Raw genomic sequence first — 14,869 nt, 5'->3', positions numbered from 1 at the left:
AAGAAGTCGGATGCTTAACCAACTGAGCCACCCAGGCGCCCCTCAACACACCGAAATTTTTAATCACTGTGATTGCTTTAGTAATCAAAGAATCACATTTAACAAAGTATGCACAGAAAGTCTTATTCCCTCACAGGAAGCCCAGAGCTCTGGGGACACTGGTGGCACTAGAGCTCGGTTCAGACCCAGCATTCCTCAGCAGGCCCAGCCAGGCCAGGCTGGTACTCTCTCTCACCCTCACCACTTTCTCCACCACCACTCTACCACAGTGCCCATCCTCTCTTTGCAGGAGCTACGCGTATTGATAGGCAGCTGAGGATGTAAAATCTGAGCCTTAAATCTATTTGGCTTTCCTCCACTTCACATGACTTTGAACCTATGCCACTGGAATTACCAGAAAGTTTTTTGTATATGAAAGTACAATTCACCAAACACATATGGTCACTAATAAAGAGATCAATTAGATTTAAAAATAATTTTTTGTAAAACCATTCAGTATAACATTTCTTGATACAGTAAGTGGCAGATTTTAAATCATTACATTTATGCAAAAAATAAAGTTTCAAACTCTGCTGCATGAAGCACAGTATACTTGTAGATCCAGAAAAAAAGTCATGAATTATCTAACCAAAAATGTGAATAATATATATTTGAATGCAATCTTTGTGCTAACACTTTAAAAAACAGACTTAACAGCACCATCATATAAAACGTTTCTGGAAATAAAAGCAAAAAAAAAAATCAAAAAGAAAAAAATGATAAATTAGGCTACATGAACTTCAACCTTCTGAATATCAAAATCACTATAAATAAAATTAATATCTTTATTTATACAATCAATATATTGTTACTGAACACCACGTGTGAGGCCCTATCATGCCTCAGGATCTAGTAGTAAACAAAACAGACAAAAATCCCAGCCTTCATGAAACTTTAAAGATTGACCTTACGTATCTTTAAAATATAAAGAGCTCTTAAAAACTATAATGGAATTGTGTATTTTGTTTTGTTCTGTTTTGTGGTCTGTCCTAAATCTCTTCCTTCTGCAAACTTCTCTACTTAGCATGATTGTATGAGGGTATTAATCACAGGACGGGCCAATCAAAAATACCCCGTTATCATATAAACTGTGGTCGGCCCTGCAATCAGCATGTACCTAGGTTAGGTCAGTGTTATCCAGGGGCAGTGAACATAGGTTCTGAGAATGACCATCATCTCTTTTCTTTCTGAAAGAGCAACCTAGAAAATTCCAGAAATCTTTTCTATAACCGCAAAAAATTGTGACCAAGAATGAATCCAATGACAAACCTGTGAACAAGAATGAAGCCAAAAAAGAAAGCAGGACAAAAAAGATGAAGGAAGAGGGAAATGGAGGGAAAGGGAGAGAGATCCCTAAAACATTATTTAAGATAGTAAATATAGATCTACCCTCAGTTCAATCAACTTAATTCATTCAACTTAATAATTATTATTAATTAATTATTCAACCGAATAATTAAACCAACCTTTAAATTCCTCCTCTGGTTCAGCTAACTCAACTGCCTTTTTTTCCCCGCTACAATTGAAAGAGTACTAAACAGTACAGACTCAAGAGGGGAAAGAAAAAAATAGATGATCAATGAGCAAAAAAAAATATGAGTATTCAAATGACACAAAAAATATAAATACATAGCTTTAAACATATTTTTAAAAGTTTAATTCTACCAGAAATAAAAAGGAATACAAATTAAAACACCAATTATACAACATTTTTATATTGGTGACGATGTAGGAAAACAAGCACTCCGATACACTTCTGGTGGTAGTATAAAACCAGCCCTCCTGGGGGCGCCTGGGTGACTCAGTCGGTTAAGACTCTAGGTTTCGGCTAGGGTCATGATCTCACAGTTGATGAGCTCGAGCCCCATGTTGGGCTCTGCACTGACAGTGCAGAGCCTGCCTGGGATTCTCTCTTTCCCTCTCTCTGCCCGTTCCCCGCTTGCACATGTTCTCTCTCTCTCTCTCTCTCTCTCACACACACACACACACACACACACACACACACACACACAATAAATAAATAAAATTAAAATAAAACAAACAAAAAAATCCTTTCTGGAAGTCAGTTTGGCAGTATCCATCAAAAGATAAGTATTTAAAAATACTCAGAACCAAAATCAATAGTATAAGGAGATTTTTTTCCCCTAAATTACTTCAAAGCTCAGTCAAATCCCAATCAAACTCAACTTAGGGGGGCACCTGGTTGCTCAGTCAGATGAGCATCCGGCTTCAGCTCAGATCATGATCCCATGGTTTGTGAGTTCAAGCCCAGTATCGGGCTCTGTGCTGACAACTCAGAGCCTGGAGTCTGTTATTGATTCTGTGTCTCCCTCTGTCTCTGCTCCTCCCCTGCTCGTGTTCTCTCTCTCTCTCTCTCTCTCTCTCTCTCTCTCTCTCAAAAATAAATAAACATTTAAAAAAATCAATTTAGGAGTAACTTGACAACATGATCCTAAAGTCAATCTCTTGGTAAAAAAAAAATAAAATAAAATAAACAAATGCCTATCAACAGGAAACTGGTTAAGTGAATTGTGAAATGTTCATATAATAAAATATTATACCCAGTAAAATGAATGAGGTAAATCTATATGTTCTGATATGGCATGATATCTAAGACCCATGATTAATTAGAAAAAAATAAAGCACTTAACATTTGAGTAAAACAAAACACCCACACTTTTAAAAATTCTGCTGAGCAGTTAATTTCTTTTAAAAAAATGTTAAAAATGTTCTAAAACAAGATAAGTAGCAAGTAATAGAGATGGGGGGGCAAAGACAGGAAGAAGAGAAACTACATAATACAAATATATTATGAAATTAGAGAAATTATATTTGAGTGGTACTGAATTTTTTAAAAAATCAACTAAACCAATTAAGCAGATCTAAGTATATATAAGAGTGTATATGAAAAAAATAGTAATTGCTAAAGACAAATGCTCAACCATTTGCAAAAAAATAAAACTAGATCTCTACCATCACATTTCACACCAAAATTATTTCCAGATGAATCCAAGGTGCTAACAAATATGAAAGACCCAGCAGATAATATGTGTGAACATTTGTATCACCTTGGAGCAAGAAAAGCTTGGCAATGTGTACCAAGAAAATGAAAACATTTGAGAGACTATGTGAGAGTAACTGGTTCCAGACTTGCCATCCCAATGTAAACAACTAGAAAACGGGATGAAATACATGAAACTAATGTTTTCAGACACGGGAAAATAACAGTACAAGACTCTGATCCATGACGGAAGGAAAAAACAAGATGAGCCCTAGATCACTCCAGCTTTTGGCTTGGAGGCACCCTCCAGACTGCTGAACAGAACGGAGGAATCCAAGCAAAACACCCACGACTGGCTGAGATGGGTTAAGACAGATCAGAATTAGGAGTCCCACACAGGTGAAATTTGCAAGGCAAAGTGCCAGGGAAAAGGAAGCTATGAAAGAGCTCCAGAAATCAACATGAGGGTATTCTTGAGTCTTTGGCTGAATACTAGCTGCTCATGTGTAGGGTGATCCTCTACGATGTGAGGCAAAGAATGGCCACCAGGGAACTGTAAAATGAACAATCTCCAGAGATACTGAACTCATACGACTTGAATGAATGTCCAAAGAAATAGGCTGAGAAAGAAAGAAAAAAAAAAAAGGCCAATCTCCAAAGGTTACATACTATGCCATTTATGTAACATTTTTGAAATGTCAGAATCTTAGGAATGGAGAACAGATTCGTGGTTTCCAGGACTTAGAAACAATGGGTGACTAGGTATGGTTATAAAATTATGAGCAATACAAGGGACTCTTGCGGTGACAGAATGTGTAGTCCCTTGACTGTGGTGGTGGATACATGAACCACCAGGTGATAAATTATATAGAACTAAATACACACATACATAAATGAGTACAAGTAAAACAAGAAATTTGAATGAGATCAGTGAATTGTATCAATGTCATTCTGTTTGTGATGTTTATACTGTAGTCTTTGTAAAATGTTACCTTTGGGGAGAAATGAGTAACATTACACAGATACCTCCATTATTACTTCTTACTAGTATATGTGAATCTATTAATTATCTTAATAAAAATTTCAATTAAAAACACCTTCAAATAAATTAAGCTGGCATGTAAATAACTTAACCCCCTGCCAAAATAAAATTTAACATATAAAAACCATACAATCATCACACGTGAAAAAAACTCAACACACATTTATGATCAAATCTCTCAGCAAACTAGGAAAAGCAGCATACTTTCAAACACATAAAGGACAAAGACAAAAGAAACCTACAATGAAAAGATGCTCGATATCACTAATCATTTGAGAAACGCACGATGAGATACCACTTCACACTCATTGGGATGACTATTATTTTTTGAAGAAGAAAATAACAGGGCGCCTTAGTGACTCAGTTTGTGAGATTGAGCCCCGCATCCAGCTCCGCCCTGAGCATGGAGTCTGCTTAAGATTCTCTCTCTACCTCTCATCTGTCCCTCCCCCACTCATGCTTGCATTCTCTCATAAATAAATAAATAAGTAAATAAATAAATAAATAAATAATAAAATTTATATGGAAATGCAAAAGCCATAGAATAGCCAAAACAATCTTAAAAAAGACAAAGTTGAAAGACTCTCACACTATACCACAGGGATGCACCAGCAAGATCCAGGTTGTAGGAAATCCTACCAGACAAATCGGTTTATATATGTATGTATGTAACATTATACATGCATTACATATGTTGTATATATATGAACAGCCTGAATTTTGCTGATGCATTTCAGTGGTATGATGTGAGACACACACACACTCACACACACACACACAGACTAAAGACTTAACAATATCACATTGAAAACAGAAACGTTTATGATATAATTAGAAATCTGAGTAACTGAATACTTAATGAAATTTAAAATGTTAATATGAAAATGGTATGGCTTATATATACTTAAACTTCTACTTATTTTGTATTTGTTCTCTTATTAATTTCTACCAATATCTATTTTTTTCTCTACTTCTAACAGAGACTAGTAAATATACCCAAGTAATTATTAACATTTGACTTTCCTCAGCACCAAAGAGTGTTTAGGGAGAATATGAGGAAAATGTTAAGTTCATGACACTAACAAAAAAAGGAAAGAAATGGTAGCAAAGATCTTTCTAAAATGTAAAATTCTTTAAATGTGTCTATGATAAGCACCATTAGATTTAGTATGGGTGGGCAAGAGCCTGTGTGTGGTAGAATTTCAGAGATGTTAAAAGAGATGACTCTGCCCAGGGGGGACCTGGGTGTCTCAGTTGGTTGAGTCCGGCTTCGGCTCAGGTCATGATCTCGCAGTTGACGAGTTCGAGCCCCACGTCGGGCTCAGTGCTGATGGCTCTGAGCCTGGAGCCTGCCTCAGATTCTGTCTCTCTCTCTCTCTCTCCGCCCCTCCCCCGCTCATGCTCTCTCTGTCTCAAAAATAAATAAACATTAAAAAAAAAAAAAAAAAAAGATTTGTCTGCCCAAAATTACCAACTGGCCAGCTGAATCACTACAGTTCTATTTCATATACTAAGTTTCATTGAAATTCTAACTCTCAGAAGACTCTCTTTAAATGCAAATGTTCTGGAACGGTAACCCATTAATCCAATGGAACCCATTAAAAACTTAAAAAGTAGTAGTGCCTGGTGGCTTAGTCAGTTAAGTGTCTCACCTCGGCTCAGGTCATGATCTTGTAGTTCATGGGTTCAAGCCCCACATCGAGCTCTGTGCTGACAGCTGGAGCCTGCTTCGGATTCTGTGTCTCCCTCTCTCTGCCCCTCTCCCACTTGTGCTGTGTGTGTGTGTGTGTCTCTCTAAAATAAATATTTAAAAATTTTAACAAAAAACTTAAAAAGTAGTTTAGAATAGTTTAGATTAAAAACAGCTTAGAAATAGTTCAAAAGTTTAGCTAGAAGGCTAGAAGATCCTGGAATAATATTGGTCCAACCAGGTAAGTTTAACTAGTAGAGGAGAAAGCTGTGTCTCATGGAAGATCCAGCATGAGAAATCCTAATGCCCAAAGAGATGAAACAGCAGGAAAAAACCCTAGAATGCCAACAGCTCAGAGCCTGAACCCTGATTCAGATTCTGTGTCTCCCTCTCTCTCTGTTCCTCCCCTACTTGCACTGTCTCTCTGTCTCTCAAAAATAAAGATTTTAAAAAATTAAAAAAAATACTGCCTCTACAACCAGAATTATTTTTTCATAGAATAGAACAGAAAATATCAAAATGTACCACATGTAAGGGTAAGTTTTCTTTCATGAAACTATTTTTCAGGGTGTGTGTGTGTACATATGTGTGCACACACACACACTCACATGTAGGTCAGAATGTAAAAATATTTTTTTACTGTAGGTTATGTTCAGAAAACATTTCTAGAGCCATCACAAGAGTCTGTAAGCTTTGGGTGAGCAAAGACTGTGTCTGCCTTTATTTACCACCACCATCTGCAGAAACAACACGGTGCCTGGCACACAGCAGACACTTGTCAAGTGAACGCAAGAATGAGGACAGATGTTGACAAAACGTGGGGAAGAAACCAACAATAAATTTTATCTACCTCACAATTTTGCTTTGGTCTCTGCAGTAGCCTAAATAGAACCTTGTATTTTTCTCAAGAGAAGATTCTTATAAAACCTAAAACCCTTTTAAGTTCTAACTTTCAAGCCTATATAGTTATGAAGCCAAAAAGAACTACTCAAGCGCTAGCCCCCCTTCCCCATGGTGCCCTTTTCACAGCCAATCTTCCTGCTAAAGGAGCTGGGGGTGGTGTCCTCCATCACTGCCCCAAGCCCAGAGTTTTGCTTCCCAACTCCTAATCCTAAAACCAGCCTGCCTTTTGACTGGTGAAATTATCAATGTGAAGCAGGTGAGGTTAAATCAGGAGGCAGCAGAAAAGGGACTGATAAACAAAAGCCTCCTTTGATTCTCTCCAAATGTACCAGGGAAATCAACAACCCGCCATCACCACTGCAGTCTGCTAGCCAGAGCTGAAACCCAAGAAAGCCAACTGCAGGGTAAGAATGAAGCCACAAAACACTCCTGGGGCGTCAGTTAAGCATCCAACTTCGGCTCAGGTCATGATCTCGCATTCGTGAGTTTGAGCCCCACATCCAGCTCTGTGCTGACAGCTCAGAACCTGGAGCTTGCTTCCAAATCTGTGACTCCCTCTCTCTCTGCCCCTCTACCAGTCATACTCTGTCTCTCAAAAAATAAATAAATTTAACATTAATAAAACATTTATATAAATATAACATTTAACATATTTATAAAAAATTTTATTAAAAAAAAAACACTCCTATTGCAGCTTTTGGCTTCTGCAGGAGATGTGCTAATAAGCATTTTATTAGTGAAAATGAATGAAAATTACTGAATCAAATCTACTGGGGCTCCCTGGATTGAGGATCCATCTGAGTCCGTCATCTCCACATGAGTAGAAAGAAGCATGCATGACAGAGCCTAGGGCAAGTGCAGAAATAAGGAAGGGAAGGGTGTGCTATGACACAGACCTCTCTTTGTCATGAGTCTCTCTGAAACTGAACACCTGTTTCCCAAGTCTAAAAAAAGGAAAATAGTAACAAAAAAGAGCTTGGGAGAGCATTCTGAGGCTATTCTCCCAGCCAGAGAACGCCCTCAAACTGAGAATTGACCTATCTTTTACTACCTGTTTTTGTAAGTATCCTAAACTAAACTGAGTATAGCCACCAAAATGTTCATCTTCCTTCCTATTTTAGAATTCCTTTCTCTTCCCCTCTCTATGCTATAAAGATGTTCTTAACCAAAGGTTGCCACACACCCAGCTCTGTGAACATCCCATGTTATCACATCTTCTCCAATTCCTTCAAGCACTCAGACGAATGACGCTTGTTATACCTCCCTTCAATTTGTTAGCATATGGCTGTATTTTCCAAACTAAAATCCAGTAACTTTTATAGGTTTTGGGGTTTTTTTTAAAAGCCCTTTTGCAGAAGTAGAAACAGTTGTGCTTTACTAACCATCTCCATTTATGGGTAAGTGGTTAAGGTAACAGGAGAAACAAAGATGTTGATTTTAGCAATGACTAAACGTGAAAGTGAAGGTATAGGAAGTAAATGTTCTCCAAAGAGGCAAAGAATAAGAGATGACCACAGAATGAGAACAGTACCCAAAGGTGTAGACACATAAAACTGTGGAATAAATTGCTTTGTAAATAAGCCTTTGGAATAAATTGCTTTCTAATTAAGAAATAAGCATATGCTATTCTTAAAAATACCAATTAGCCAATGAACTAAGAAAAAGAATAGCTTGGGGGCGCCTGGCTGGCCTGGTCAGAAGAGCGTACAACTCTTGATCTTGGGGCTGTGAGTTTAAGCCCCATGGTGAGTGTAGAGATCACTTTAAAATCTAAAAAAAAAACAAAATAGAATAGCTTGAACTTCTTTGACATTTTCCAAATCTGTAAGCTCCAAGAACTTGATGAATCTTAAAGGACAATCTCTTACCATCCACTTGTTTATGAACTCACCGATTCTTTTTCTTAAACTTGCTAAATCTCTAAGTGTAGAGCAGGTATTTACAGGCATTCATAAACAAATGGGAAGAGGGAGGACCCAGAAAAGAACAGTTGGATCTTTAAGGCACCATAACTACTTAGTCAACTCCTAATACTTTTCTGGTCCTAAAATTCTTATTAAGATAAAAACTTTTGCTACCATTTCCTCATAGCACAAATTTGTTATGGCTGTAGGGGAGCCTGAGGTTTATCAGTTGAGGAGCAAACCGATTTTGCTATATGTAAATGTGCATTTTGAGTAAGCCAATAAAAAAAATGATTGATAAGCATTAAGACCAAATAAAATAAGAGCCACCTTTATGACATCAATAAATGTGGGTAAACAGGGAAAGGTTTAGGACCAGGAGAAAAGAACTTGTTTGAAGGAAACAGAAGCCAAACAACAGACAATTTCACCAAGAACAAGTCAGAAAAGAAGCAGACATTCATTGATTAGTTAAATCTAGAAGGTAAGCAATAGCTCATAAGGTTTCCATGAAAAGGTAAGTCTTTGTGCCCAGTATGTAGATGTGGGAGACCAAGGAAACATAACCACTCATCCATTAAGAATAGGGGTGCCTAGGAGCTCCTGGTGACTCAGTCGGTTAAGCATCCGACTTCAGCTCAGGTCACTTCTCTATGAAAAGTGAAAGTGAAAATTAAGATAGCTCCCACCTCTCCCCTATCCTCTCCTCCTGTTTTACTTTGCCCCATCCTATTCCCTACCTGGTGGCAGACTGAGGGATGGAAATGGAAATATCCCTGGGCTAAAGCTGGGAAATTTCCTGTTTGGACCACTCAAAACTTATTTTAGCACACTTACCAACATCTCCATAAACATACAGGCCCCTTGGAGGTTTGCTCCTTGAAAACAGCTGTAAATTAAGAACAAATTATAAATCTCTAACATGGAAATAATTAAATATCACCATATACACAGTGTTCCTAACTATAACATATAGGAGTAAAACAGGCTATTATACATAATGAGTACAAAAAACTTAATGTAAAAGCTATGAAGCCCAACTTCCATTTTAATGTAGGAGGCAAGAATCACAGCAGCCCAGGACAAGGGCTGAAGTCACACAACTGGAGTTTACATCCCTTACATCATTTAATAACTATGCCGTCTTCCCCAAGTGGGCTCCCCAAACAACGACAGCCTAGCTCATTCCCAGCTAGCAAGAGAGCAGAGGAATTTTTCTGGAGACACTAAATAGTCTACAGAAAAGAAAAAGCCCAAAGGTACTTATGTGTGGACTTTTCCCAAAGAAATACCTGGTCCCTATTAGATCACCTCACAACAGAGCACCACCAATCAACCACCCTCTTATGATGGAGCCTTCGATCGGCTTGTCAGTATCTGAAAAGATGCTAAAATGAATTGACAACCAAGAATCAATAGAAACGTGAAAAGAAAAATGCCCAAGATGAAAGCTGGAGACCAGAGCAAGAGTACAGAGAGGATAAAAACTCAGAGGAAACAGAGACTACCTAGACAGCAAAAGGAAACTTCAAAATAAAACTGGAATCAGTATAATTAATATGCTGGGGAAAACAAGAAAAGCTTTTAAAACTGTAAAGCAAGAACAAAATGCAATTTTTAAAAAGGAACATTAAGAATGAAATTTAAAATATGGTAGCAGATCTGCAGCCAATTAAGTAAGTAGGCTGTGCTCTTTCCCTGTGGGGGCTCAGTATGCAATGGCTGCGAACAGTAGCCTCCTTGGTAGTGTATGCAGCCTGGTGATTGTATGGGTTGCCCTAAGGGACCTTGGAGACAGCCCTTTCCAGTGGACATTGATGTACGACCTCACCCCATCTCCAATCTAGGCTCCACCTGTAACCAAGCTGCAAAACAAGGAACATGTGATTGACGCCCCACACAAGGCCAAGTTCAAGTTCTCTGGCTGACAGAAGATGTCCCATTTCTAAGAAATGGGAATTTACTAAGTTTAATGTGGATGAATTTGAATTCATGGTAGTAGGAAAACAGCTCATCCCAGATGGCTGTGGGGTCAAATACATCCCTAATTATGGCCTCTTGGAAAAATGGCAGGCTCTGCACTCATGAGAAACTTGGCACTATACCTTCCCTATTCATGACTACCAATAAACCCTACTGCCTGTCTAAAAAATAAATACATAAATACATAAGTACATAAATACATAAATAAATAAAATATGGTAGCAGAGGGGCACCTGGCTGGCCCAGGCAGTGGAGCATGTGACTCTTAATCTTGGGGTTGTAAATTCAAGCCCCATGTTGGGTGTAAAGATTACTTTAAAAATACAAAGTCTTTAGGGGTGCCTAGGTGGCTTAGTTGGTTAAGCTTCTGACTCTTGATTTGGACTCAGAATATGATTTCGTGGTTCGTGAGATCGAGTCCTGTATCGGGCTCTGTGCTGACAGCTCCAGAGCCTGCTTGGGATTCTCTATCTCCCTCTTTTGCTCTCCCCCTCCACCACTCTCTCTCTCAAAATAAACAAACATTTGTTAAAAAATGAAAATACAATAAACAGAAACAATAATAAATGGAAAATATAAGATTACTGGATTAATTCACCAGGAGGTCCAATGTCTGGCCAAAAAAAAAAAAAAAAAAAAGGAATTCCAGAAAGGGAAAATAGAGGAGGAAGTTATCTAAGGAATAATACCAAGATTTTTCTCAGATCTGAAGGACTTCATTTCTAGATTTGGGAGGAAAGAGTAAGTGCCCAGCAGAGAGAGGGAAATAAAACCAATACCAAGTCATAACCCTGAAATTTTACACACCAGGGATAGAGGAAACATTCTACAAATGTCTGAGGTGGCCACTGGGGAGGGTGACAAAGGAGTAGGGTAACAAGTCACAAACAACAGATAAAGACTTGAATAAGATTTGAGGGGCAACGATTTCCAATCTAATCGACCCTAAGTATCCATAAGTATGAAAATGGAAAATTGACATTCCATACATAGAAGGTCTATTTTTTTAACGTTTATTTATTTTTGAGAGAGAGAGACAGAGTGTGAGCGGGGAAGTGGCAGAGAAAGAGGGAGACACAGAATCTGAAGCAGCCTCCAGGCTCCAAGCTGTCAGCACAGAACCCGACGTAGGGCTCAAACTCACAAACCATCAGATCATGACCTGAGCCCAAGACAGACACTTAACTGATTGAGCCACCCAGGTGCCCCCATACATAGCGGGTCTTAATAATATCCCCCTAACAGAAATAGGAACTCCTAGGCTCCAGGAAAGACAAAGGATCCTGTGAAGGAAGCCCTGGTGAGATAGAGAGTGGCTCCAGAAGCAGAGACATAAGCGGATGAAGAAAGCAATCAAGTCCAGATCAAAACAGGAGGATGGAGGGCTCCAAGGAAGAAACAAAATGCAACTTCTCTTTGCCTGATACTACTGTCAACCCAAATAACCATACTAAATTTTGTTCCACTTAGAAAAGTAACCTTTGAACTCTGCAAATTTCTAGATACCTGTGCAAAAAACCAAAGTAAGCAAGAGCAGAGAGAATTCAGGAAGGGTAAAAGCGGAAAGAGGCAAAGGTTATGCCTCTTAGAACAAACCAGAGCAGTCAGGATTTTGGCTGAGAACATACTCAAAGGCTAGATACAATCTAGTACATAATGGCTGTTGTTTTTTAGTCTGTGAGTTCACTCCAACATGTCTCAGAAACTTCTCTTGCTTTCCTGCCCCTCTCAGCCTTCTCTACAAATCCAGCCCCTGACTCTAGCATGCCCCTTCCCCACCATTTAGGCAAAAGGACGTTCTTTGCTTTGATTTTGCCAGCTGACTGCATTCCCTGTGTTCCTCTGCACATTAACTCTCAATCTATTCTTAAATCTCAGCTGAAAACAGATTCCATTCCTGCCAAAACCTCTTAATTTGTTTTGTTTTAAGATCTTATACGAGCCATTCTTGTACACTGGTTATGCTATTTTCAACTTGCCAGAAAAAAGCATTATGCTCTTAAATAATTTTAGAACAGCTTCAAATTGGAAAGCTTACATAGAACTTCATAATCTCTAAGTATAGTCTATGTATTAGAAATCTTTTGAAGGGCGCCTGGATGGCTCAGTCAATTAAGCGACAGACTCTTGATTTCGGCTCAGGTCATGATCTCATGGTTTGTGAGACAGAGCCCCCATCTGGCTCTGTGCTGACAGCATGGCGTTTGCTTAGGAGTCTCTTTCCCCACCCGCCTCTCCCTGCCCCTCCCCCATCTACCCTCTCTCTCAAAATAAATTTTAAAAAATCTTTTGAAAGCAATGTTCTGTATTAGCTAACTCCAAGGGTCATAGCAATTCATAATTCTTCATAACACACTTTGCGGGAATAGTCTAGGGTCTCTAGTACTATCCACATGAGATCACCAATATATGCTAAATAAATGAAGTTCGAGGCAAAAACTAAAGATTGGGAGGAAAAGATGACACAGAGAGAACTCAATGCTGCCAAAAAAAAAAAACCGGCATTTGGTCCTATCTTCTGTTTTACCCACTCAAACTCAACATATTTTGGAAAAAAACATTTTGGCAAATGTTATATTACACTATATATTACATACATATTTTTAAATTATATAATATGTATTAAATATACATATTATATTATAATTATAACATGTTAGATACCATCTACCTAAACAAAATATACTCCAAGTATTTTCACTTTTCACTTTTTCAATTTTCTCCTAATATACTTTCAGTCATCCAAAAATTACTGAAATTATTTCAAGGGGTTTAAAAATCTATATATTTTTTTAAGGTTTTTTTAAATTTGTATTCATTTTGACAGAGAGACAGAGAGCATGTGCACAGGGGAGGGGCAGAGAGAGAGGGAGAGGTAGAATCCCAAGCAGGCTCCTTACTGCCAGCACAGAGCCCAATGTGGGGCTTGAACCTACGAACCGGAAGATCATGACCTCAGCCCAAAGCAAAAGTCGGATGCTCAACCAACTAAGCCACCCAGGCACCCCTAAAAATCTATAGTTTGGGGCACCTGGATGGTTCAGTCAGTAGAGCGTGTGACTCTTGATCTTGGAGTTGTAAGTTTAGTTTGAGCCCCAAGTAGAGATAGGGTGTAGAGATTAGTTAAAATCTCAAAAAAATAAATAAATAAATAAAAAGATAAAAATCTGTATTTTAAGGGGAAAATCAGAATCAAATGGTGAACAGTAAGACTATTTAGAAGACTATAAAATGGGCCCTAAAGAAGTTTTAAAATTCCTTATTTATAGTAGTGAATTCACAGAAAGTAAGGTTCACAATTTTCTTCAAAACGACTTAGACAGAAACCCACATCATTTACATGCTCCTAATTTACATTTTCTCACAATTTACCCTATTTTTCAGTTCCATTAAATTTCCTTTATGATGCTTTAATTTTTTTAAGTTTATTTTGAGACCACAGCGTGAGTAGGGGAGGAGCGGGGCGGGGGGCGGGGGGGGGGGGGGTTGCAGAAACAGAGAGAGAAAGACAGAATCCCAAGCAGTGTCCATGCTCTCAGCACAGACTCTAAAGTGGTGCTCCAACCCATGAACCTTCAGATCATGACCTGACCTCAGACTCTTAACCGACCTAGCCACCCAAGCACCCCTATAGTGTTTTAATTTCTATCATTTGTTCTTAGGTCTCAGAAAACTCCACCCTGCTATCATTCTTAGGTGCTGATATTCTCCATTTGCTCCCCTCCCCTAACCATCTCCTCCCTCCAGCTCTGCACCCCAGGAGGCTAACCTTGCCGGCTGGCTGCTAGCTGGCGTTAGCCCCTGTGACATACTACTTGCAGGAGATGGAAGAGAGGGAAGAAAGAAAAATCAGACCATTCCTTCCTGTTTCCTCCTGGCTTCATTGCTATGTCTCTGGCAGAGCTGAATCCCTTCAGGACCATCAATCAGGCCCTCATGCCACAGCTCCAGCCCACTCCAGGCTCCTCCTTACGCTCTCCATCTCGTTTGCTGTCTTAGGCCTGATTAAGTCATGACTAAGTCATCTTGATTCAGTCTTTATTTGAAACATCTGTTGTGAACGGTTTCCTGCCAGGACTCTGATACGTGCCCTATCCTTTAAATGCATACACTTAACACTAAACAAAGCCCTGAAACTCTGAAGATGAACAAGTTTCATTAGTGACCAGTTGTAAGATTTGCTATGTTACTTATATCTTCAGAAATTCATAAAGCAGGCTGACGACACCTTCTCCACTGGGCTTTTGATAAATCTCCAATGACATTATATATAGACTGTGCAGATGGTAAGTTTAAAGATGATGTTG

General features: G+C 38.7%; 1 protein-coding gene and 1 non-coding gene across 4 annotated transcripts in view; one reads left to right on the top strand and one right to left on the bottom strand.

Moving 5' to 3' along the window:
- Positions 1–14,869, bottom strand: part of AFG1L (AFG1 like ATPase) — a 196,818-nt gene that overhangs the window by 131,626 nt on the left and 50,323 nt on the right. For all 3 annotated transcript variants that reach the window (XM_060616322.3, XM_078447191.2, XM_060616323.3), the window contains one exon: positions 9,417–9,468. In XM_060616322.3, the coding sequence (XP_060472305.3) occupies positions 9,417–9,468 (52 nt within the window). The remainder of the gene's footprint in view (positions 1–9,416; positions 9,469–14,869) is intronic.
- On the top strand, positions 10,242–10,379 carry LOC132668128 (small nucleolar RNA SNORA70). The gene has a single exon (XR_009605486.1). It is a non-coding gene; the product is annotated as a small nucleolar RNA SNORA70 (small nucleolar RNA).

Source organism: Panthera onca, chromosome B2 (genome assembly GCF_046562875.1).
Source record: "Panthera onca isolate mPanOnc1 chromosome B2, mPanOnc1 haplotype 2, whole genome shotgun sequence".
Classification (NCBI taxonomy): domain Eukaryota; kingdom Metazoa; phylum Chordata; class Mammalia; order Carnivora; family Felidae; genus Panthera; species Panthera onca.
The sequence above is the reverse complement of the archived record's forward strand: the minus strand, read 5'-3'. Positions and strand labels throughout refer to the sequence as shown.